Source organism: Euleptes europaea, chromosome 9, assembly GCF_029931775.1.
Source record: "Euleptes europaea isolate rEulEur1 chromosome 9, rEulEur1.hap1, whole genome shotgun sequence".
Classification (NCBI taxonomy): Eukaryota; Metazoa; Chordata; class Lepidosauria; order Squamata; family Sphaerodactylidae; genus Euleptes; species Euleptes europaea.
This window is the reverse complement of record NC_079320.1, coordinates 11,543,942-11,567,979: the sequence shown is the minus strand read 5'-3', so window position 1 is coordinate 11,567,979 and position 24,038 is coordinate 11,543,942. Positions and strand designations below refer to the sequence as shown.

Sequence of the window (24,038 nt, the reverse complement as noted above, 5' to 3'; positions counted from 1 at the left end):
AAAGGTGGCGCAGCACCGCCGTTGCTTCAGCTCTGCCCCAGAACGCCCTGGGAACACCTCCTGGGGTGCTGGGGTGAGGTCTTGTGCTGGGGGAATGCCGGCAGGATGCTGAGACGGCGTCCAAGGGCCACGCTACCGCCGCAGTCCAGGGCCCCCGGTGTATGTTTCCCTATGCCGGCGTCCATGCTAGTTTAAACAGTGCAAGTGGCATGGACGCCGGCGTAGGGATCATGCCGTCTCCTAAGCCCATTCGGCCCCAAACCTCAGGAATGGGCTGTAAATGCACACATTTTGGGGTGTGAGAGTGACATGTACTTTTATTCCGAAAAACGGTGTGCCTTTGCTCTTAGGAGCTTGGGGAAAAATGCTAATTTGCTGAAGTGTAAATTTTATTTATTTACTTCAATTGTAGTTTGCTTTTCTTGATAAGAATCAAGGCTGAGAAAAAAATTAGAAAAAAATGCAACTAAGAAAACCAGTATAAAGACTCACTATAAACAGCGCAACAACTAGATTGCAAAATTTGCAGAAGCTGTGTTCGAGACAGACTTAGATCTGGAGAGGAGCAGTTGAGCTGCCCTAGGGCCCCCCCCCCTTGGATCTCCCTGCCCACTTCCTTTGTGTTAATTCTCCCGGGAAATTCACCGTATCAGAAATGAGCTTTAAATAGTCAAGTGTGACTGAAGAGATTTGAACGGTGCCTTCAGAATGGATCTTCAGCCAGTTCATTTAACGCTGGAAAGGTTTGGCTTCTCTTAAGTTTCACTCAAATGAGCTGTTTTTTTTTTTTTTTTTTTTTTAAATAGGGCACATGCTGCCTTCTGGATTGTCTTGGGGCTTGTGGTTAAATGTCTGAGGTTATCACGGACACTTGCAAGCTATTATTAAAATTGTGCATCAAGATATATAGTACTGCTCAATGTGCAGTGATAAAACAAGGCACCAGTTCCATATTCAAGGCAGAATCCTAACAGCACTGTGGCTAAAGCATTGGCCAAGCCTTATTCTTAGTGTCACTGGCCCTGGCTGAAGATGGAGCTGGTGGAGTCCACTGCTAATTCTTCCTTTCGTTTCTTCCGCATTCAACCCTGCCTTGGGCTTATGCAATCACTTCAGTTTAGGCTTAGATTCTTGTGCAGAAGGAGGAGGAGAAGAAGAGTTGGTTTTTATATGACGATTTTCTCTTACCACTTAAGGAAGAATCAAACTGGCTTACACTCTCCTTCCCTTCCCTTCCCCACAACAGACACTCTATGAGGTAGGTGGGGCTGAGAATGTTCAGAGATAACTGTGACTAGACCAAGGTCACCCGGCAGGCTTCGTGTGTAGGGGTGGGGAAACCAACCCGGTTCACTAGATTAGAATCTGCCGCTCATGTGGAGGATTGGGGGAATCAAACCTGGTTCTTCAGATTAGAGGTCACCACTTCAAACCACCTCTCTTAACCACTACAACACGCTGGCTTGGGAAATATGTTTTACCCTCCTTAAATCCACCCAGAAAGCCGAACTGGTGTGGCAATTGAAATAGGCAGTTAGAAGGAGACGAAGAAAAGTTGGTTTTTATATGCCGACTTTCTTTCCCACTGGCTTACAAACACCTATCCTTCCCCTCCCCACAACAGACACCCTGAGAGGTAGGTGGGCTGAGAGAGCTCTAAGAGAGCTGTGACTTGCCCAAGGTCACCCAGCTGGCTTCCTGTGGAGGAGTGGGGAAACAAATCCAGTTCACCAGATTAGCCTCCGCCGCTCATGTGGAGAAGTGGGGAATCAAACCCGGTTCTCCAGATTGGAGTCCACCTCTCCAAACCAGCACTCTTAACCACTACACCACGCTGTAGGGTGCATGAAATGAATGTCAGGGTCATGTGGAGGAGAGGAACAGTTCCATCAGAGAAGCATCTCAAACTTTTGTATGATTTCCCCCCTCCCTCTGGATCTTCATAATTACGTGGTCTCCTTTCTGAAGTGGCACAGAAGCGCTAGGAATGATCAATTCCCAGTTTTTAATTTTTTGTTTCTACTGTGCTGCATATGCAGCTTTTCCACGGCTTGGTTACCCCCAAGCCCCCTTGCATTATTGATGCTCATGTAAGCATAGATACAACATTACCAAAATATTAATCTTGATGTGAGACTGTATGTATGGATTATTGAATTTGTGCATGGGAGCCAGCGTGGTGTAGTGGTTAAAAGCAGTGGACTCTAATGTGGAGAACTGGGTTTGATTCCCCACTCCTCCACATGAGTGGCGGACTCTAATCTGGTGAACTGGGTTAGTTACCCCACTCCTACACAAAGGCAGCTGGCTGACCTTGGGCTAGACACAGTTCTCTCTGAACTCTCTCAGCCCCATCTTCCTCACAAGGTGTCTGTTGTAGGGAGAGGAATGGAAGGAGACTGTAAACCAGTTTGATTCTCTTTAAAAGGTAGAGAAAGTCAGCATTTAAAAACCAACTCTTCTTCTTCATCTTCTATAGTCCAAAAGTGAACACTATACAATACCTTTAATTTAATCTTCTTTGAGTTTTCCGGAATGCTTCATCAGGCTGGCTGTTATTTATCTATTTAATTATTTTACACAATTTATATCCCGCCTTTACCGGACAAAAAAGATTGTTGCTGCAAATGTGCATGCAATCACATCAAGGCTGGTTTTGTGTGTGTGTGTGTGGGGGGGGGGGGAGTTGGTAGTATTTATTAACGTGTTTGATAACAAGGAAGAGGGAAAAAACCTGCAGATGTCCTAAAGAAGCTGAAGACTGCAATAAACTGCACATGTTCCAGTTCTGGAAATAATTTTAGAAACTCTTGTTAAACTGGAATACAGGAGGAGTAAGATGTATGGCAGGGTAAACCATAAAAAGACAGAAGAGAGGGAAATTACTCACCTCTGAGTTCTAGCTGGAAAGTCCCCTTTGATATGATTCATGCAATTGACTCATGCAATTGACTCAGGATTACAACCCAGAGGGTGGCAGGGGCAGTTGGGTAGAAATGCTTGGGCACATCTGAGGCTGCCACCTTGGCTTCTGCCCTGTTCCAAAAACCCTAGGTCTCTCCAGAGGACACGAGTCCTTCAGAGGGCATGGGCGGTTTGATTTGTGCTCTCTGAAAAGGGCTATAAGGCATCTGAGAAGGACATAGGTCATTTATGCATGGGTACTTTCACTCACATTTGCATCCGGTCTGTCTCAGTTGTTCCTTGGAGTTATGCATGAGTTTTCCCTCCATTAGAGATGACCTTGCTGCCAGCCCTCACAATGTCGAGGTCTTCCTGTTCCTCTGTTAACCCGACTCTTCCATCTTCCATGAGCTCAGCCCGGGTGAAATCTCCATGCATAAGGCAAAGTGTGGTGCATGCAAGCTTGGTTTCTCTCACAGCCGATTACAAAGCAGCGTGTATAGAGGCAGGGATTCAAATGCTTCCTGCTTTCTAAAAGCTCTTTCTAAGCAGAACAAAAGCTGTTTAAAACCGAAGCTTGGATTTCTCCCCCCACCTCTTTTCAGATTGCTCTGGGTTTTTGTTGTTGTTGTTTTTATTAACATGTTTTTTTATGCAGCAATTGGGTTGGGGGGGATTTTCTCTCACAGTAAGCACTACAAGTAAGCCAATTACAAAGCAGCGTTTAAAGAGGCAGGGACTTGATCTGAGCTTGGAGACTGCTGGTGCATAGAGTCCCAACAGGAAAGTGTGGGTCCAGTGAGCAACGAATTTCAGGTGAAACTCCCATGCATAAATGACCATGCTCTGCCTCTCGCTCAGACAAGGGGCAGGCATGGGCAGAGAGGAGGAGAGAGAAAAAGGTGGCTCTGAACTGTTTCTCCTCCATTTCTAAGGTAGGAAACAGGTTAAGTGCCCCCTCTCCTTTTTCACCCCTCTCAGCTGTTGGTGTTTGCTTTCATATGCATGTACTGTGGATTGGTCCCAGCCCACTTTTTTGCTGGTGGAAAAGGAAGGGGTCCCCTTTAACCGCTGAAATAGGCTATGCTGGGGATTCAGGGGACCTCCAGATGGGATGGAGGCTGCAATAAGGAAAGGTATTGGGCAGGGTTAAGGGGAAAAGCTGGCTGGATCTTGCCTAATATGCTGTTAGGCTTTTATTCAGTATCTCGTGCTAATTGGATCCTCAGCATCAAACCAATATGGTGCCTGACAGTTTGGAAGAGTGTTAGATCTAGGGTTGCCAGGTCCCTCTTCACCACCGGCGGGAGGTTTTGAGGGCAGAGCTTGAGGAGGGTGGGGTTTGGGGATGGGAGGGACTTCAATACCATAGAGTCCAATTGCCAAAGGTGGCCATTTTCTCCAGGGGAACTGATCTCTATCGGCTGGAGATGAGTTGCAATAGCAGGAGATCTCCAACTAGTACCTGGAGGTTGGCAACTCTAGTTAGATCCCTTTTCACAACTCTTGTGAAACTTCCATGCAGCTGAGCCTCTAATTTATATCGTTGCCCCCTTGAGGTTTAGACATCTCAGAGAGACACGCGCCTGGAACTAGATTCGAAGCATGCCTTTTCCATGACATAATTGTGTTGTTTTTTAAAGGAAAGATAGGGAGTATTTGTGTGTGTGTGTGTGTGGGGGAGCATTCAGACTTCTGAAATGACCCAGCCATGCAACAGATCCCTCACGTTTGGTTTCTGCTCTTTTTCAACTCTGAGATTATTCTCTGTGGCGCACCTGGCCAAATGAACATGCGCAGTGTGCTGAATATTTATCGGAGCAAATGATCAGAACATGCTGCATTTTTATCATACTGGGCCGCAGCTGCTGGGAATGCGAAGGGTGCCCACGGCAGGCGAGTCACCCAAAACTGCAAAGCAGTCGATTGCTGAACGGTTCTTTCGGGTGTTTTTGGTAGAAAAGTAATCTCTGATGGCCAGTTGTGTTTTGCGCTGACGTTACGGTGTCATCCTGCAGCCGTTGAGCTCAAAATGTGTGCTGGACTTCAGGAATCTTTTTTTTAAAGGGTTTTTGAAAAGGACAAAGAGGGGTTTTTTTTGTTTTTGGCCTAGATATAAGCAATGTGCCGCGTTGGGAGACTGACAGCTCAGAAAGCAAATATATGGAGCTGAACTTCTGGCTTTCCCTTGGCAAAGCTTGTGCTGTTGCTGGAGATCTCCCAGTCATTCCAGTCGAGTGGAACGAACTCGAGCTGCAAGCGGAGCAACGGTCTGCAGGCTGCTCCTCTTCCCACCCCCCACCCCCGTGGGATTTTCAACATTGCAGAGACAAAGTTTGCCTTTATCGGCGAGCAGCTTTTACGGCCCCTAACGCAGCGAGGAATTTCATAGGCATGCGAAAGAGATAAGAATTCAAGAAACGGTGTCCGCTGCTTGTAAAGGCAAGCATGCTGACAAGGGAAACAAGCCAAACGATTAAAATAAATTGGTACGGCTGGCAAACCGCTCGCTTCCATTAGACCGGAGCCCCAGTTGTGGGTTTCTGTGGAGGGCGCCAGTTCATGATAGAGATGTATAAAAACATTGACCTTTTATGCATGGGAGGTTTTGCCTTGGGTTTGCCGCTCTCTAGATGCACGTTATCCCCATCCGAATTCTCAAAACTCTGCACGGGGGCTTATTTTTGAGTTTAGAGGATGTGGATGGGAAAAATGTGCATCTAGAGAGTGGCAAACCCAAGGCAAAACCTCGCATGCATAAATGGTCATTGTCTGCTGCTTTACAGCTGGGAGCCTGGGTGTATGGCCTGTGATACAACTGCCTATTGTTGTTTATGCATGGGTACTTTCACTCATGTTCCCCTCCGGTCTGTCTCAGTTGTTCCTTGGAGTTATGCATGTGTTTTCCCTCCGTTAGGAATGACCTTGCTGCCAGCCCTCACAAATCCCAGGACTTCCCATTTTTCTGTTAACCCAATTCTTCCATCTCCCCTGAGCTCAGCCCACTTGAAATCCCCATGCATAAGGCAAAGCGCGGGACACACAAGCTGGATTTCTCTCACAGCCAATTACAAAGCAGCATGTAAAGAGTCAGGGACCCAAATGCTTCCTGCTTCCTCTGAGCTCTTTCTTTCAGAGCAGGTTGCATGTACGTCTTGCCTAAATTATGCAGACTTGACCTGCATTAACTTATTTTTTTTATCAATACATTTTGCATTCATGAGACTCAGTCTCTTGCACTTTGTAAAACCAAGGGCTGCTCGCAGCCTTAAGCTGGAGCAATTATTGTGGCCGGGCAGACGGCAGGGGAGGGAGAAGAGCACCCTGAACCCATCATTGGTTCAGCCAGGGGGCTCTCACGTGGCTCCTTGCTGCCGACCCCCATTTGTCCTGCTACACATCAGCCAGCTATACATTGTGGAGGGAGGGCATGGTTGGGCTGCCAAACCCCCAGTGGGTATAACCAGAAAATAAAAGGCTCTGTGCTGTGGGGTATTGTCAAAAGAACAAAACCAGCACACAATTTCAATGCAATAACTATAATAAAGTGCAAGGTGAAAAGTGAATACTTAGTTGACAATGAAGAAGATATATACAATACGTACAAAATGCAAGGCCCAAAGTACAGAAATATAAAATAATTCCAATAGGTTCTTCTGTTTTTAGGTAAGTATCCTTAGAAAATATAGTATTGCAATGATACAGGTAAGTGATTACTATATTTTCTAAGGATACTTACCTAAAAACAGAAGAACCTATTGGAATTATTTTGTATTTCTGAACTTTGGACCTTGCATTTTGTACATATTGTACATATCTTCTTCATTGTCAACTAAGTATTCACTTTTCACCTTGCACTTTATTATAGTTATTGCATTGAAATTGTGTGATGGTTTTGTTCTTTTGACAAAACCCCCAGTGGGGGCAGGAAATCCCCTGCCAACCAAGTCCTGTTGCCCACTGCTATTGTAAGAAGCAGTGGGATTTTTTTTTTTTTTTAATAAGGCCCCATCTACTTACAGGAAAGTGTTACCATAGATTTCTGTCAATACCTAGAGCTGCCTGGAAATGACAAAGGATAGCTCTAGGAATTGCCAGAAACTCTGTGGCAATAACTTCCTATAAGTAGAGGAGGCCTTATTTTTCTTTTTCTTTTTTCTCCAGGGATGCTGCCTCCCCACTACCCTCCCACCAGTTGGCAGGCGCTGCCTGGCAGCCCTAGGTTGGGTAGAGTTGGCGACCTCCAGGTATTAGCTGGAGATCTCCTGCTATTACAACCAATCTCCAGCCGGTAGAGATCAGTTCCCCTGGAGAAAATGGCCACATGGGCAATTGGACTCTATGGCATTGAAGTCTCTCCCCAAGCTCCACCCTCCTCAGGCTCCTCCCCAAAAACCTCCCGCCGGTGGCGAAGAGGGACCAGGCGACCCTAAGGATGGGGCCAGCAGTCCTCATGACCAGGCTCCTATTTGGTCAGCGCTGCATGGTTAAAAGAAAGGGGGCTGGAGGCAGGCTGGGCTTTCAGAGCCGTCCCGTCAATAAAATGTTTCTGGTATGGGCGGTTTTGCAGCTGCGTCTGCTGTTGCTCTTTCGGTCAGGTTGCTTTCCATTTCTGTGACTCCGTGGGAAAAATGCCCTGTCCCCCGTCCCTGCTGTGAAGCAACACGGACGAGAGCTTTGCTTTTATTACTACAAGCTGATTTTGAAATCACCTTTTTATTAGCGGGCCCCAGCCACGTCCGGCTTAAGAGGACAGGAGGAGGGTTGTCAGGATGCATAAAGCAGACGTGGCAGAGGCGCAGCTTGGGCAAGAAGGAGTGATAAGAACTGGTTTGCGGATAGAGGTTTGTCCTCGTGGGAGGTCAGATTAAACTGTTCCATCAGAACTACGTCCCGGAGTTGTTGGAATGGGATAATGCAGTTCCCCCCCCACACTTCCCCATCCTTTTTTTGACACTATCACCTCCCTCTTATCCATTGTGTGTCTAATTCACTCTTCTAGACTTAAGGATACATGGACTCACATTCTGGGTGTGGTATGGTGGTTAAGAGCGGTAGTTTGGAGCGGTGGACTCAGATCTGGAGAACCGGGTTTGATTCCCCCGCTCCTCCACATGAGCGGCGGAGGCTAATCTGGTGAACTGGATTTGTCTCCCCACTCCTCCACATGCAGCCAGCGGGGTGACCTTGGGCTTGTTACAGCTCCCTTAGAACTCTCTCAGCCCCACCTACCTCACAGAGTGTTTGTGGTGGGGAGGGGAAGGGAAGGGGATTGTAAGCCAGTTTGATTCTCCCTTAAGTGGTAGACAAAGATGGCATATAAAAATCAACTCCTCCTCCTCCTCCTCCTCCACCACCACCACCACCACCACCTCTTCTTCTTCTTCCTCTTCCTCCTCTTCTTCTTCTTCTTCTTCCTCTTCCTCCTCCTCTTCCTCCTCCTCTTCCTCCTCCTCTTCCTCCTCTTCTTCCTCCTCTTCTTCCTCCTCTTCCTCCTCCTTCCTCTTCCTCCTCTTCTTCCTCCTCTTCTTCCTCCTCTTCTTCCTCCTCTTCCTCCTCCTTCCTCTTCCTCCTCAAATCAGTGTTTATCTTTAGTTATGCCTATGTAACAAAAACATTATAGAATAAATCTGCGACGTTCGTTATTCAGGCAGAATACTCTGGAGATGTTTTCGGGAGCATCACCAAGCAAACAACCTTTTGGGCATGATCCAGAGGCTCATGTACTGTGCATCTGTAGCCCCCCCCCCCCCGCCACAGCCTCGAACGTGCTTCTGAAGAATGCCCAAATATCTAAACTCCCCAGAGCTCACGAATGCAGTATGGAAGTTGGAAGTGGCGCTTAGATCTTTTAAAGGGAACGTGTCCCTCCCCTTTCCTCTTTTAAAAACTCACTTTCCCCCCAAGTTTTACCTTTTCCTGCATCAGTCCTGTGTGGTTTAGGGTTTGGGGAGGCCTACGTTCTTAGGTTCAAACCCCTCCTTTACTGTGAAGCTTGCTGGGTGAACTTGGTCCAGTCTAGGCACTCTCTCCCAACCTCACATCCCTCGCAGGGTTGTTGTGAAGATAAAATTGATCTTTAGTGCAGCCTCATTTGGAATACAGTGTGCAGTTCTGGTCGCCGTAAGTCAAAAAGAACATTGCAGAATTGGAGAAAAGTGCAAAAGAGGGCAGCCAGGATGATTAAGGGGGTGGAGCACCTTTCCTATGAGGAAAGTCTGAAGAGTGGAATTTAGAAAACAGATAAATAAATAAGGATATGATAGAAGTTTATAAAATTATGCATGGGTTAGAGACAGTGGACAGAGAGAACTTATTTTCTCTCTCCCAAAATACCAGAACTTGAGGGCATACAATGAAATTGACTCAGGATGAACAAAATGAAATATTTCTTTACAAAGTGAGTGATTAAAATGTGGAATTTGCTTTCAGGGGATGTAGTGATGGCCAGAGGCGCTGGTGGCTTTAAAAGGGGATTACACAGATTCATGGAGGAGTGGTAAGGTTGCCAACCTCCAGGTACTCTCAACAAACACAGTACCTATGCTGAAAATAACGAGGTTGTGAAAACAGCAGCACGAAGGCTCACAATAATGTAAATATTGTATTAATTACTAATGAAAATAATTGTTAAAGAGCTTGGCAATATAATTTTTGACAATATAATTAGAAACAAAAAAGAAAAAAAACCATTGCTTCATGCATATAATCAAATCAACACAAAGTAAGTACACCCAAAGCAAAATACATGTACACAATTCGCCCGTGTACATGTATTTTGCTTTGGGTGTACTTACTTTGTGTTGATTTGATTATATGCATGAAGCAATGCTTTTTCTTCTTTTTTGTTTCTAATTATATTGTCAAAAATTATATTGCCAAGCTCTTTAACAATTATTTTCATTAGTAATTAATACAATATTTACATTATTGTGAGCCTTCGTGCTGCTGTTTTCACAACCTCCAGGTACTAGCTGGAGATCAGGAGATCTCCAGCCGATAGAGGTCAGTTCACCTGGAGAAAATGGCCGCTTTGGCTATTGGACTCCCTAGCATTGAAGCCCCTCTTCCTTCCCAAACTGTTAAAATTTTTGACGACCCTACTTAAAAAACAAAACACTCCTGAAGATGTAACCATTATTTACTGCAGGGCGATCTTGCGCTTTGTCCTTCTCATGTTCCCCCCACCCCGTGGTATGTGATGCAGACAATGTGAAATTTCTTCTGACCCGATCAAAGATTCTCGTTTCTTTTTCTTCCTCGAAAAAGGGGAGGGAAAAAAGAAGCTGCCAACGCAAGGTGATGGATGCCGAGTGTGTTTGCCTAATTAACTTTTGGCTAAGGATTCGGGACCATTAAGAAGCTAGTTAGTGCACGTTCGGAATAAACACATCTGGTCCCGCAATGACTGGCAGTTCTGCCTGGACGTGGGCGACAGATGTGGCAACGGTTCCCTCTGTCCTCTCCTTTAAATAATTAACAGCGTGCTGGTGGACCAGCCCTCCACGCCAGCTGCAGAAGTCTCCGAGCTGTTATGCGCGGACATGTGCCCCCCGACTCATTAGTCTGCTCCATCGCGCCCGGTCTCTTCTCTTTTGCAGTTCCCACAATGGTGTTCCATCCATCCATCCAGGCGGGGCGGGAGTGTGTGGGGGAAATCACGTCCTTTGCAACAACTCTGGACTCTTCGCTCCTCGGGCTTGACAGGACAGTTGGAGGGAGGAATATAGAGCAGGCCACCCATGCGGGGGAAGATAGCCAAGTGACCATTAGCTGGGGGGGGGAGATTGATTCCTTCTCCCAGACAAAGGGCATTTGCCCTCGTCCCTCCCAGATGTTTCATTGTTGGGAAGTGTTGGGATGGGGTTGGAAACATCCCTCTTTTGAAAGCGCTGGCATCTGGTGTCAGGGCTTGTTTCTTGGGTTGATGTATGGCTGCCCGGCCCCGAACAGCTGGGAAATCCTTGTTAATGGCAGCAGAGCGAACGAATGGGAGAGAGAAAGGAACACCCTTCTCCCTGTGAGCTAAGACTGGGGGAAGAGAAGGCTTATAACCTCCCTCCACTGGTTTATAGATTTATCCGGGGTTTGTCTTGGATGCTTTGACTCGATGGCGAGAGGGGGTGGAAGGGTGGGAGGTGGGAACCCCATTGCTTGCCAGTTTGTTCAATTCCTCGTTTCCACCAAAACAAGTCCTTAAAACGAGGTTTAAATTCGCACTGCCAAAAGGGCAGAGCAAGGGTGGAACAATCAGTTACTTTCGAAGCTGTCCGAGCTGTGAGAGCCAGCGTGGTGTAGTGGTTAAGAGCGGTGGTTTGGAGCAGTGGACTCTGATCTGGAGAACCAGGTTTGATCCCCCACTTCTCCACATGAGCGGCGGAGGCTAATCTGGTGAACTGGATTTGTTTCCCTACTCCTCCACATGAAGCCAGCTGGGTGACCTTGGGCTCGTCACATTCTCTCAGCCCCACCTACCTCACAGGGTGTCTGTGGTGGGAATGGAAAGGGAAGGTGATTGTAAGCCGGTTTGAGTCTTCCTTAAGTGGTGGAGAAAGTCGGCATATAAAAACCAACCCTTCTTCTGTGTTCGTTCTCTGTCCCCTCCGTAATGACTGCAGCAGTCTCTGGCTTCTCCTGGTGATCTGTGCTGTGTCTGCAGCCTTTTCCCTCCCTCGTTTTTTGTGTGAGGGTCAACAATAGCGCAGCTGTCCTTCCGCCTAGTTGAGATCTCAAACCTGCAATTTGGCAAGGAGAAGAGAACAAATTGGATAAGTACCAGTGTGCATGTTGCGAAGGAAAGGAAAACAGGACTGAAATGAACCCTGCAACTTGTTTGATAGAAATGATTTAAGCAGGCATATGGTCGAGTTGAGCGCGCTTTGAAAAACATTGGCCCTGCCTTCTTTTGAACAGGCTTTTATTTATTTATTTGCTTCATAAACGCTCAGTAAGGCTCCTGAAGAGCCTTGCAAAGGAAGAAGAGGGTTTAGTTCTTGAAGGGTGGTTGTGCTGGAGTGGGGTGTGTGTGTGTTATGCTGGGAATAATGGGTGTATGTTATTACAACTATTCCCCCCCAAAGCATGGTTAATCTAGAGGTAGTTAAATTGTGGAACTCCTTGCCCCAGGATGTGGTGATGGCTGCCAACTTGGAAGGCTTTAAGAGGGGAGTGGATATGTTCAGGGAGGATAAGGCAATCCATGGCAACTAGTCAAAATGGCAACTAGTCATGATGCATACCTATTCTCTCCAGGATCAGAGGAGCATGCCTATTATATCAGGTGCTGCGGAGCTCTGACAGGATAACGCTGCTGCAGTTGTCTTGTTTGGGGGCTTCCTAGAGGCACCTGGTTGGCCCCTGTGTGAACAGACTGCTGGACTTGATGGGCCTGGGTCTGATCCAGCATGGCTTTTCTTATGATCTTATGTTCTGGACAGTATCAGAGGAGCATGCCTATTATATTAGGTGCTGTGGAACACAGGCAGGACAGTGCTGCAGCAGTTAGGTTGTGACCACGTTGGTGGCTTAACGGGGCATGCCATTTGCCTGCTTATAGCCGGTAAACTACCAGTGACACCTCCCGCCTCCTGCCCATGAGAGTGGTGGTAGGGTGAATGGGAAGGGGAAACATTGCTCAACACAGCAATGTCCCTTCCAGGTGAAGACCTGGGAGTGATGTCACAGTGTTGAGCAGCCCACTAGGAATTTCCCAAATCTCTATGATGAAGACCTTAGACATTCAGGAAATTCTTCGAGGGTCACTCAGTGTAGTGACATCACTTCTGGGTCTTCACCCAACAGTGACGTCCCCATGTTGAGCTATGCCTTTTTGCCATGCCTCAGCCCCAAAAGTCTTCTGGGAGTGCCAGGCATGTGCTTGGCAATCTTAGGCTGAACTAGGGTTGCCAGGTCCCTCTTCGCCACTGGTGGGAGGTTTTGGGGGCGAAGCCTGAGGAGGGAGGGGTTTGTTCTACCAATTGCCAAAGTGGCCATTTTCTCCAGGGGAATTGATCTCCAGGGGAATTGGAGATCAGTTGTAAAAGCAGGAGATCTCCAGCTGGTACCTGGAGGTTAGCACCCTTTCTCGGTTTTGTTGCCTTTTTAGGAATTGCTTCCTCCAACCTACTCATAGACTGAGGAAAAAAGACAAATGTGTACAACAGATATCATCCTTATCTGAGGAATCGGAAGAGTGAGCTCTAGTCCATGAAACCTTATGTTGGCATAATTTTTTAGTCTTTAAAGTGCCACTGGACTCCTGTTTATTTTTGGTGGAACAGACTAACATGGCCACCCCTGTGGAATTATCATTTGGGAGTAGTAACTTCTGGGGAGGGAGACTTTGGTCTTGGGGCAGAATGAAGAAGAAGAGTTGGTTTTTATATGCCGACTTTCTCTACCACTTAAGGCAGAATCAAACCAGCTTACAATCACCTCCCCTCTCCCTCCCCACAACAGACCCCCTGTGAGGTAGGTGGGGCTGAGAGAGCTCTTAGAGAGCTGTGACTAGCCCAAGGTCACGCAGCTGGCTTCATGTGTAGGAGTGGGGAAACAAACCCGGTTCTCCAGATTAGAGTCCGCCGCTCATGTGGAGGAGTGGGGAATTGAACCCGCTTCTCCAGATCAGAGTCCACCACTCCAAACCAGCGCTCTTAACCACTACACCACGCTGGCTGAATGGTTAACTTTTCTACCGCAAGGCCATAAGCCTGATCCACAGGACTCCCCATCAGCAGGTTTCTAAGAATGAAGTACAAATTGGGATATCTGACCCAGCATAACTTGAAACTTGACCCTGATTTGCAAGGCGGTAGTCAAGTATCAATGGGCTGAAAGGCCGGTTTTCAACGGCAGAGTGATGGATAACAAGTCGACATAATTGCCTGCTGTAAGTATTAGCTGTGCTTAACTGAGCCTCCAGACAACCTTAGGGCGACATGAATGATTCATGTTGTAGCCTGTGGTTCCCATGCAATATGTTCCTTATTTTCCCAAGATAATTAAAAAAATAAATAAAATAAAGTGATGTGGACATCAATGAGAAAATGTGAACAGCATCCGTTTTACAGTCTCTGAAATTTAATCCTCAAAATCCTGAAGCTGTCTTTCAGTATCTGAATTACTTTTATTTAAAAAGGAAATAATTAAAAAGCTGGCCCTCCATTTTAAAAAAAACCTCCTCAGTTGCTATCCTTTTAATAACTTTTTGAGCAGTTGCCAGTTTAATCTTCAGTGCGTGGAAATTGGAGGTAAATTATTTATCACTTCCAGCAAATGTCTTTCATGGTTTTTATTTAATTTTTTTCCTTATCCTTTAAAAAAAAAAAAGATCATAAAACGGCAATCTTTTATTGGATGCTCATAAAGGAAGGGGCAAATGAATGCTGTGCAAATAGGTTACTGCGGATTGAAATGTCCGCTATATTTCACAATGGGGGAAAGCCTTTCCTAGGCCAGAGATGGGCTGCAGTTTGGCAAGAGGCCATCTTCTTCTCCTATATGAAACATTTTAAAAAACTGAAATACAGAGAAAAGAAAGGATTGAAAGTACACATGTTAAATGATTATTTATAGCGACCAATGGCTGTGTTTTTGTGTGTAAAAAGTGCTGTCAAGTTGCAGCTGACTTATGGTGACTCCTTGCAGGGATTTCAAGGCAAGAGACAATCGGAGGTGGTTTTGCCATTGCCTTCCTCTGCATAGCAACCCTGGTATCCCTTAGTGGTCTCCCATCCAAATACTAACCAGGGCTGACCCTGCTTCTGAGATGAGATGAGATCGGGCTATACCATACTGCCTTCCCTCCTAATGGCTGTGCTTGCTAAAGGCTTAACCTCAATCTGGGCATGTGTATGTGTGTAAAGTGCCTTCAAGTTGCAGCCGACTTATGGCGACTCCTTTTGGGGTTTTCATGGCAGGAGACTAACAGAGGTGGTTTTATCAGTGCCTTCCTCTGCACAGCAACCCTGTTATTCCTTGGTGGTCTCCCATCCAAATACTAACCAGGGCCAATCCTAATTAGCTTCTGAGATCTGACGAGATCAGGCTAGCCTGGGCCATCCAGGTCAGGGCCAATCTGGGCATACCATAATTTATGTCCCGGAAGTAATCTCGTTATTAGGAAATCAGCCTTAGAGGACATCAATGATTTATTTATTTGTTGGCTTCATTTATGCCCCACCCTTTTCCCCCAAAAAGCAGAGGAAGAGTTGGTTTTTATACTCAACTTTTTTCTGCCTCAAGGAGTCTCAAAGCAGCTTATAATCACATTCCCTTCCTCTCCCCGCAGCAGGAACCTTGTGAGGTTGGTGGGGCTGAGAGAGTTCTGAGTAGGGTTGTGCACATCAATAAACCCGAATCAAAAATAAACCCAAACAAGGCTTTTCCGGCTTCTTTCGAATTTAATTAAAGTCGAATATTAAAACTGGGAATCAAGCCAAAGCTGGAGAGCCTATTGCTGAATCACCCGAATAGGTATTCCACTTTTTTAGGCTTTCCCCAGGCTTTTCCCTATGGGAATTTTTTAATGAGCTCAGATGGAGGTATTTTTGGAGGTAGAGTTCCCAGATTTTCAGGGTAGCTTCATGGGACTCTCCTTACATGAACCCCAAGTTTGGTGAAGATTGGTTTGGGGGTCCAATCTTACGGGGTGCTGAAGGGGTTGTCCCCTCCTCCATAGAGAAGCATTTTATAATGCTTCTCTATGGAGGAGGGGGGCTGACCCCTTCGGGACCCCATAAAATTGGACCCCCTGTCCCAAACTTTGCCAGACGTTGGGGTACATGCAAGAAGTGTCCCTTGAAGCTACACTGTGAATTTGCTGACTCTACCTCAAAAGATGCCCCCTGAGAGAATTTTAAAAGTACTTACTTTTCACAGTCTGTAATGGCGGCATCCGTACCCAAGAGTTGTGGGAAAACTCAGTTTCCCATAAATGCTTGCAATGGACCTGCATAATTGAGTCATTTCGGGGAGGAAAAATGAGTGCAGGCAGGAAGGTAGGATTCCCCCCTCCCCGTGCCATGGTGGTCCTCACCAGAATCAAGACCCCATGGTGCAGTTTAAAGAACTTCCTGGCTGGAAACTCAAGTTTAAAACAGTGGCATGTCTCCAAGGCCTGTCACATGTAACTGGGCCCCGAGAGTGTGTGACACGCCCAAAGTCAGCCAGCATGTTTCTATGGTCGATTGAGGATTTGAATGTGGGCCAGTTCCTAATCTGACACTCTTAACCACTGTACCACACTGGAGTTACACTCAAACATGCACAAAGTGCTATTACTCTACCCCATCTTTTCCCCATCAGCGATGACCTAGGAAATGGTCGGAAGTAGGGCTGTGCAAAAACACAAAAAATTCGGTAATTTTCGGGTTCAGGTTTATTGTGCCCGATTTTTTGGGAAACCTGAAATAAGCTGAATATCCATACCAGTAAATATGGGCATTCGGCTTATTTTCGGGTTTCCTGAAAAAATTCGGCCTTGGGGGGGGTCATTTTTCAAGGTAGAGCCCCCAAAATCACAGCACCGCTTGAAGGGACTCTCCTTGCATGACCCCCAAAGTTTGGTGAAGATTGGGTCAGGGGGTCGAAAAAAGGCCCCCCCGGACCCCAAAATAATTATTCGGCTTTTCCCAGAATTGCCTATTTGGCTTTGGCTTTCTCCCCAGGTTTGTGCATTCAGTAAACCTGAACTGGAAATTTACCGAAAGGGCTAATTTCGGGTTTATTTTCGGTTCGGGTTTATCGATATACACAGGCCTAGTTGGAAGGCATTGGAGACAGGAAACTTGCTGAAGCTATGCAGGTCTTTCTTTGGTCAGTGCTTGATTGGGAGTCCCATGTATACCACCTTGAGACTCCCAGAGAGTTGTCCAATGCAGTATAAGAATTGAGGACTTGCAGGGGAGGGGAAATCCCATTCCCACCCACCTCTCTCCTGCTGATTCTGTTTTCCTCTTGCTGCAACTTCACTCCATTTCCTCATTCACCACCTCCTCTTTACAGTGCTGGTGGCCAGCACCACCGCCTTAACGTTGGACGCCATCTTGGATTGCTTTTGCAGCCGGAAGTGGTGCCCAAACCCTGTTCCTCCCCAAATACATAGACGTTACTCTCAGACATTTGAGGGAGGAGGATTTTTACCCCTCCCCATTTTTAAATGAATTGGACATGTCAGCTATCCTTTTTGGAGATGTGTTGTAGTTCCGTGGCGTCCCCCCACCCCATTCCAGGTCATTCCAGGGCAGATTGTGTGACATCTAAAATTCCAGTTCAGTGTATTTGCTCCCCTCTCCAGTTTCTTGGTTTAGAGTTTATTTAAATTAACATGAAGCATGCCACAGCTACATTCCAAGGAGATCAAAACAAATAAAAAGAGTCAGTCATATCTTCAAACATGACATTTGCAAGAGATGATAAGGGGTTTTTTGAGACACGGTGGTGGTGGGGGAATCTTGATGTTTGTTTTTGTGAAGATGATCTACGTGGCTTCAGTCCTTGACATTCAGAATCCTCTCTGTCAATCTTACATGTCTTATCCCTGCAGCTGAATATCAAAAAAGGAAGTTGGTGGTTTTCCTTGGATTTTTATCTCCAGCTTGATACTTAATGTGCTCAGTGAGTCTGCTGCTGGAAATTTTTGTCAGACGGTTTGACAGCTGAAGGCTGAGAGAGAGGGATTCAGCCTGGCAGTAGAATCTTTGGGAAGATAACGCTGAGGATAAGTCTGGATTTTGCAAATCACAAAAAGTGTTTCTGCCTGTTGGCTCTCTGCAAATAAACCTTTTCATCCACACCTACATCAAGGCTATTATTGGTGTAAAAATGATTTTAAGAGGGAACTAGGAATTTGAGGCTAGTAATTGGCTTTAGGAGAGGCAGAATGGTGTAGTGGTTAAGAGTGGTGGTTTGGAGCGGTGGACTCCAATCTGATGAACTGGGTTTGATTCCCCACTCCTACACATGAGTGACCTTAAGGTAGTCACACTCTCTCAGCCCTACCTTCCTCACAGGATGTCTGTTGTAGGGCAGGGAAGGTGATTGTAAGCTGGTTTGATTCTTCCTTAAGTGGTAGAGAAAGTTGGCATATAAAAAGCTCCTCCTCCTTCTCCTCAATCACCTTCCCTCCCCCTCCTCACAACAGACAACCTGTGAGGTAGGTGGGGCTGAGAGAGCTGTGACTAGCCCAAGGTCACCCAGCTGGCTTTGTGTGTAGGAGTGGGGAAACGAACCCACTTCACCAGATTAGCCTCCGCCGCCCATGTGGAGGAGTGGGGAATCCAACCCGGTTCTCCAGATCAGAGTCTACCACTCCAAACTACCGCTCCTAACCACTACACCATGCTGGCTCTACTCTGGTCATTTTCAGAGGCCCTGTTTTGCATGCCTCCACCCTTTGAAGCTAGGTGGGTGGCAACCTGAGACAGGGCCTTCTCAGTCATGGCACCAAAATTATGGAATTCCCTCTCCAGGGAGATTTGTTTGTCCCCCTTAATCATTATCCTCCACCACTGGGTGAAGACTTATCAGGTTCTTTCAGTATTTCCTCATTGACCAGTGCATGGGTTTTGATTGTGCAAGGGTTTTGTTTAATTATTGTTTTTAATTGTTTTTAAATTATGCATTTCAGAATCTTGGTTCTGTTTTTTGTTTTTGATTGTTTGCTGCGCGGGGGGTAGGGGGCTAAGCTGGGTGGAAAGGTGGCATAAAAATGTTTCAAATAAATAAAATAAATCCTAGTAAATCTGTTGCCTGCATTTGTAGCTCAGAAGTTAAGCATAAATGGAAAATTGCTTTGTCTGTTAAACTGAAGCCAGGGAGGCTAGGAACGGTGCTCTGTAATCTTCGCCATGTGTTTGGGGTTTTCCAGGGTTATTTGAAGAAAAGAGAAGCCGCTTCACCATTTGCTTCTATTTCTGCTCTTTGCAGAAAAGGCGTTTATAATTAGATTGTGGCTTTTGTGCTAAATGTGTGTCTTTCCAAGTGGCAGTTAGTGTTTTTTGTTGCCAATCCTGACCCTATTTTAAGAAAATGAAGTTTGTGTGTATGGGAGTGAATATCCTTCGGAGCTTCAAGCCTTTTGTCAAACCCAAGAATCTCGCAGCTGTCCTGAAATATCTCTTGAGACAAGGAACCATAATTTCATCTACTTCACCCCCGGCATGAAAGCCTTCATGTGAGGTGGCTGTTTTTATATCTTCCAGGTTTTATAGCTTCCTGGTTAAAAAAAAATGCCAGCTAGAACGTATGGTTATGGTTTTCTTCTAACAGTAATGCTATTTAGTGAGTTTGGCCTTCGGCAATTCACATTGGGCAGTCCTGGCTTGAGGTTTCGTTGGGTAAAGCTAGATTCATTCATTGGGAAAAAACTGGATTCGTGTTTCCTTCCTCTGGCACTTTGAAATTTGCAAAGTTAGCAGTCATTGTGTAGAACCCTTACAACTGCAGGCCTGTGAGGTTGCTCACAATATTTGGCTGTTTTACAGGCAGCAAGTTTAAATTAAGATACGGTAACTTCATAGAACCATAGAATCATAGAGTTGGAAAGGGCCATGAAGGCCATCTAGTCCAGCCCGCTGCTTAATGGAGGATCAGCCTAGAGCATCCCTGACTAGTGCTTGTCCAGCCTTTGCTTAAAGGCTGTCAGTGAGGGGGAGGCGTTGGTCTGGATCCCACTCTCTGTGTTGACTGAGTCTGGTTGGACGAAGTGTGTGCAATAATAATGCTGTTACTTTCTGTGCATGATTTTTCTTTCTTCTTCTCCCCCCTCCTCTCTTTTCAGACAGCTTGAGGTTTCGGTCAGTTTGAATCAGGGGCAGAGCCTAATCTCCAGCTCTTTAACAATCACTGCAACGGAATGTGTAAGTACAGATAAAACAGATGAAAGGAAGTATTTCTTCACACAATGCATATTAAAATTGTGGAACTCCCTGCCCCAGGATATGATGATGGCTGCCAACTTGGAAGGCTTTAAGAGGGGAGTGGTCATGTTTCTGGAGGAGAGGGCTATCCATGGCTACCGGTCAAAATGGATACTAGTCATGATGCATACCTATTCTTTTAGCCACCAGTGCCTTTCTCTGCTGTTTCCTCTACCTGTCAGCCCTTGATGCTACCTTAGTAGCCATCCCTTCCTGCCCTCCCTCTCATGATCTGCCTAAGGTCATAGAATCAGCATTGCTGTCAGATGGCCATCTATCCTCTGCTTGAAAACCTCCAGGGAAGGAGAGCCCACCACCTCCCGAGGAAGCCTGTTTTACTGAGGAACCAATCTAATCTAATTAATCGAAGTCCTTTGAAGTCAGTGGCCTTAGCAGGGCGTAACTTTGTTTAGGATGGCACAGTACATCACAGTAGTACATGTAAAAGATGAATAATTAGAGATTAACGCTAGATTAACTGACTGGGTAAATAGGTGCTCACCTTGATTTTGCTTGTGTAGACTCTCTGATACACAGTGACCATCATGTACTTATGAGGTTCCCCTGCTGGGAATACCATGATCAGTTCCTGGTGCTGTTTGAATTTTATACATGGTTTTTTGATTTGATTGTACTTATATCCTGAAATATAGAAAGGTAGAATAGAAAATTTTAAATAAATGGCTGCAAGAGCCATTTGAAAACAGCACAGGTCCTTTATTCTCTCCAGGATCAGAGGAGCATGCCTATTCTATGGGGTGCTGTGGAACACAGGCAGGAAAGTGCTGCTGCAGTTGTCTTGTTTGTGGGCTTCCTAGAAGCACCTGGTTGGCCACTGTGTGAACAGACTGCTGGATGGGCCTTGGTCTGATCCAGCATGACCTTTCTTATGTTCTTATGTACTCAAGAGCTAGGGTCTGGGAATACTGTTTTGGTTGTGGGAGGGGTACACTGATGAGGTTGAGCTGGATAATCCCTATGCCAGGTTTATGTTGATCAATGGCCCTGTTTCCAGATGTCAGCATTTTGGCTTGCTCTTACTTCATTCCAAGCAGTGAGGATTCCTTGTTACCTTTCCAGAATGCTATCTCAGGTGTGCTGGCTAGCTGCCAACTCCTGGGTGTCAGCTTACAGAGTTTTAGAGTCAAGCAGCGGGGAGAGTTTAGAGAGCGTCAAAAATCCAATCCGTTCATCAAAGCCAGAAATCAGTCTAGTACTTGCCAGTCCGTGTCACACTTCATTGTCCAGATAGCCAGTCCAAGGTCAAAGGGTTACGGAGAGTCAGAGGTCCAAGCAGCCGGTCCAAGGTCTCAGGTCACGGAGAATCGTTCAGGCAGAGGAGTCAGCACGTTGCCCAGGTATGCACTGCGTTGCTTCCTTGTCTCTGGGCTGTTCAGCTAGGCTTTTCTGGCATCTGGCATTCCCATCAGTCCTCCCCCTGTGAGGACTCACTGTTCTACTTATATCCTGAAATATAGAAAGGTGGAATAGAAAATTTTAAATAAATGGCTGCAAGAGCTATGTTCTTGCATCCCAGAGACCCCTTTGAAAACAGCACAGGTCCTTTAAACAATTCTCTTCCTTTGCTTGAAACTGGTTTTGGACGAAGGGGTAGACCAGGAGCAGAACTGGGCCACAGCGGAACCCGTATAGAATGAGGACTTTGTTATCTCTCCTGGAAAAACAGCCAGAAACTGCACATTTGTGCAGCTGGGCTAAAACACTGCATACTGATTTTATTTTGCGATTCGAATTGGCCCATTTTGTGGTTGACAGTGAATGTGTCTAGTAGAAGAACTTTAAATGCATTTTATGGAGCTGCTGTTGACACAGACGCCGCACCTTTTGGCCCATGTTTAAATTGACACAGACGCCGCACCTTTTGGCCCATGTTTAAATTGAACAACTGAAAACAACAACAGGGAAGCAGGGAGGCATGGAGGTTTATAATCTCATGTACTTTTTGATGTTTTCAGACTGTGGAGAAAAGAGGGGCGTAATCAGCATCTGTGGTTAAATCTTGTTGCGTAGTTACAGTGGAGTCCGAAAACAGAGTTTAAACCCTTCTAAGCCCATTGAAATCAACGGTTATAGAAGGCTATAACTCTCCTCAGGGCTGCAGTTTTGGTGTTCAGTTCAGTGTCTCATTTTCATAAACAGGAAACATATTTGCAGATTTTCAGCGACAGCAGTTCTTCCGTAATGAGAATAACAATGATAACGTTAACATCCTTAATATTGTGGCCACAGGAGGCCTGCAATTTTTTTAACCCCCTCATTTCGGGGCAGTTGTACAGAAATGGATCTTGATTGCCAAGACATTCTGTTTCTTTTAAAACTAATAAATATAAGGAAAGATTATGGAAGAAATGAATATGAACTAGATTCTGGTGACAAAGATGGTGGGGGGTCTGGAGACCAGGTCCTATGAGGAAAGGTTGAAGGAGCTGGGTGTGTTTAGCCTGGAGAGGAGAAGACAGAGAGGTGATATGATAGCCATCTTCAAGTACTTGAAGGGCTGTCCTATAGAGGAGGGAGCCGAGTTGTTTTCTGTTGCCGCAGAAGGTCGGACCAGAACCAACAGGTTGAAATTAAATCAAGAGAGTTTCCGTCTAGACATTAGGATGAATTTTCTAACAGAGTGGTTCCTCAGTGGAACAGGCTTCCTTGGGAGGTGGTAAGCCCTCCCTCTCATGATCTGACTAAGGTTATAGAATCAGCATTGCTGACAGATGGCCATCTAGCCTCTGCTTAAAAACCTTCAGGGAAGGAGAGCTCACCTTTTGATTGAATGTCAACCCGTTGTTTCTGGTCCGACCTTCTGGGGCAACAGAAAACAACTCTGCACCATCCTCTATATGACAGCCCTTCAAGTACCTGAAGATGGTTATCATGTCCCCTCTCAGTCTTCTCCTCTTCAGGCTAAACATACCCAGCTCCTTCAACCTTACCTCATAGGACTTGGTCTCCACACCCCTCACCATCTTTAATACCACTCCATTTTGTATTTGCAGCAACATGGCCCCCTTGCTTGATTTTCTGTCTGCTTCCATTTCAGTAGTATACAGTAGGGCCCTACACAGAAAAGAGCGAGCGAGCATGGTCCCATCGTTTCTATGAACGAGAAGGTGACGGTTATCTTTCCCCTTCCTTTTTTCCCCACAGGCAAATGGAGTCATTGCCGTTATAGTTATTCTCGTGCTGTTGCTCCTGGCGGCTCTAGCTCTCTTCTGGTGGTTCTGGCCTCTGTGTTGCAAAGTGGTGAGTGAAACAAATCCTCAACTGGGTCGCAACCAAGGCCAGGTTTAAATCTGGTCTCGGGGCCATCGTCATGGGTGTGTGTGTGTGAGTTAAGTGCCGTCAAGTCTCTTCCGACTTACTCCAAACCTATGAATGAATGACCTCCCAAAAGTCCTATCATTAACAGCCTTGCCCAGGTCTTGCAAACTGAGGGCCATGGCTTCCTCGATAGAGTCAATCCATCTCATGTTGTGTCTTCCGCTTTTCCTGCTGCCTTCCACTTTATTTAGCATTATAATCTATTCCAGAGTTCCCTTTCCCACCCCTGGAAAAACAAAAATTCATGTGTACAACATCCCATTGAGCCCCTATTAAAGAGAAAGAAACACCATCCTGATCTTGAAGGAGGGGCTGTGGCTCAGTGGTAGACCATCTGCTTGGCATGCAGAAGGTCCCAGGTTCAGTCCCCGGGATCTTTAGTTTAAGGGACTAGGAAAGCAGGTGATGTGAAAGACCTCTGCCTGAGACCTGGGAGAGCCGCTGCCACTCTGAGCAGACCATACTGACTTTGATGGACCAAGAGTCTGATTCAGTATAAGGCAACGTCATGTGTTCAAGAAGAAGAAGAAAAAGAAGAGGAAGAGGAGAAGGTGATGTGAAAGACCTCTGCCTGAGATCCTGGAGAGCTGCTACCGGTCTGGGTAGACAATACTGACTTTGATGGACCAAGAGTCTGATTCAGTATAAGGCAGCTTCACGTGTTCATGTATTCAAGAAGAAGAAGAAGAGGAAGAGGCAAAGGTGATGTGAAAGACCTCTGCCTGAGATCCTGGAGAGCTGCTGCCAGTCTGGGTAGACAATACTGACTTGGATGGACCAAGAGTCTGACTCAGTATAAGGCAGCTTCAGGTGTTCATGTCACCCTGCTAAGCTTCTGAGATCTGGCTATACCATGCTACCCGCCTTCCCCGGTTT

At 46.1% G+C, this 24,038-nt stretch overlaps 1 protein-coding gene across 1 annotated transcript in view; it reads left to right on the top strand.

Annotated features, from left to right (window-relative positions):
- The window catches only part of ANTXR2 (ANTXR cell adhesion molecule 2), a 159,801-nt gene that overhangs the window by 61,091 nt on the left and 74,672 nt on the right, over positions 1 to 24,038 (top strand). The window contains exons 11-12 of the mRNA XM_056855512.1: positions 19,685 to 19,763; positions 22,989 to 23,084. Coding sequence (XP_056711490.1) covers positions 19,685 to 19,763; positions 22,989 to 23,084 — 175 coding nt within the window. The remainder of the gene's footprint in view (positions 1 to 19,684; positions 19,764 to 22,988; positions 23,085 to 24,038) is intronic.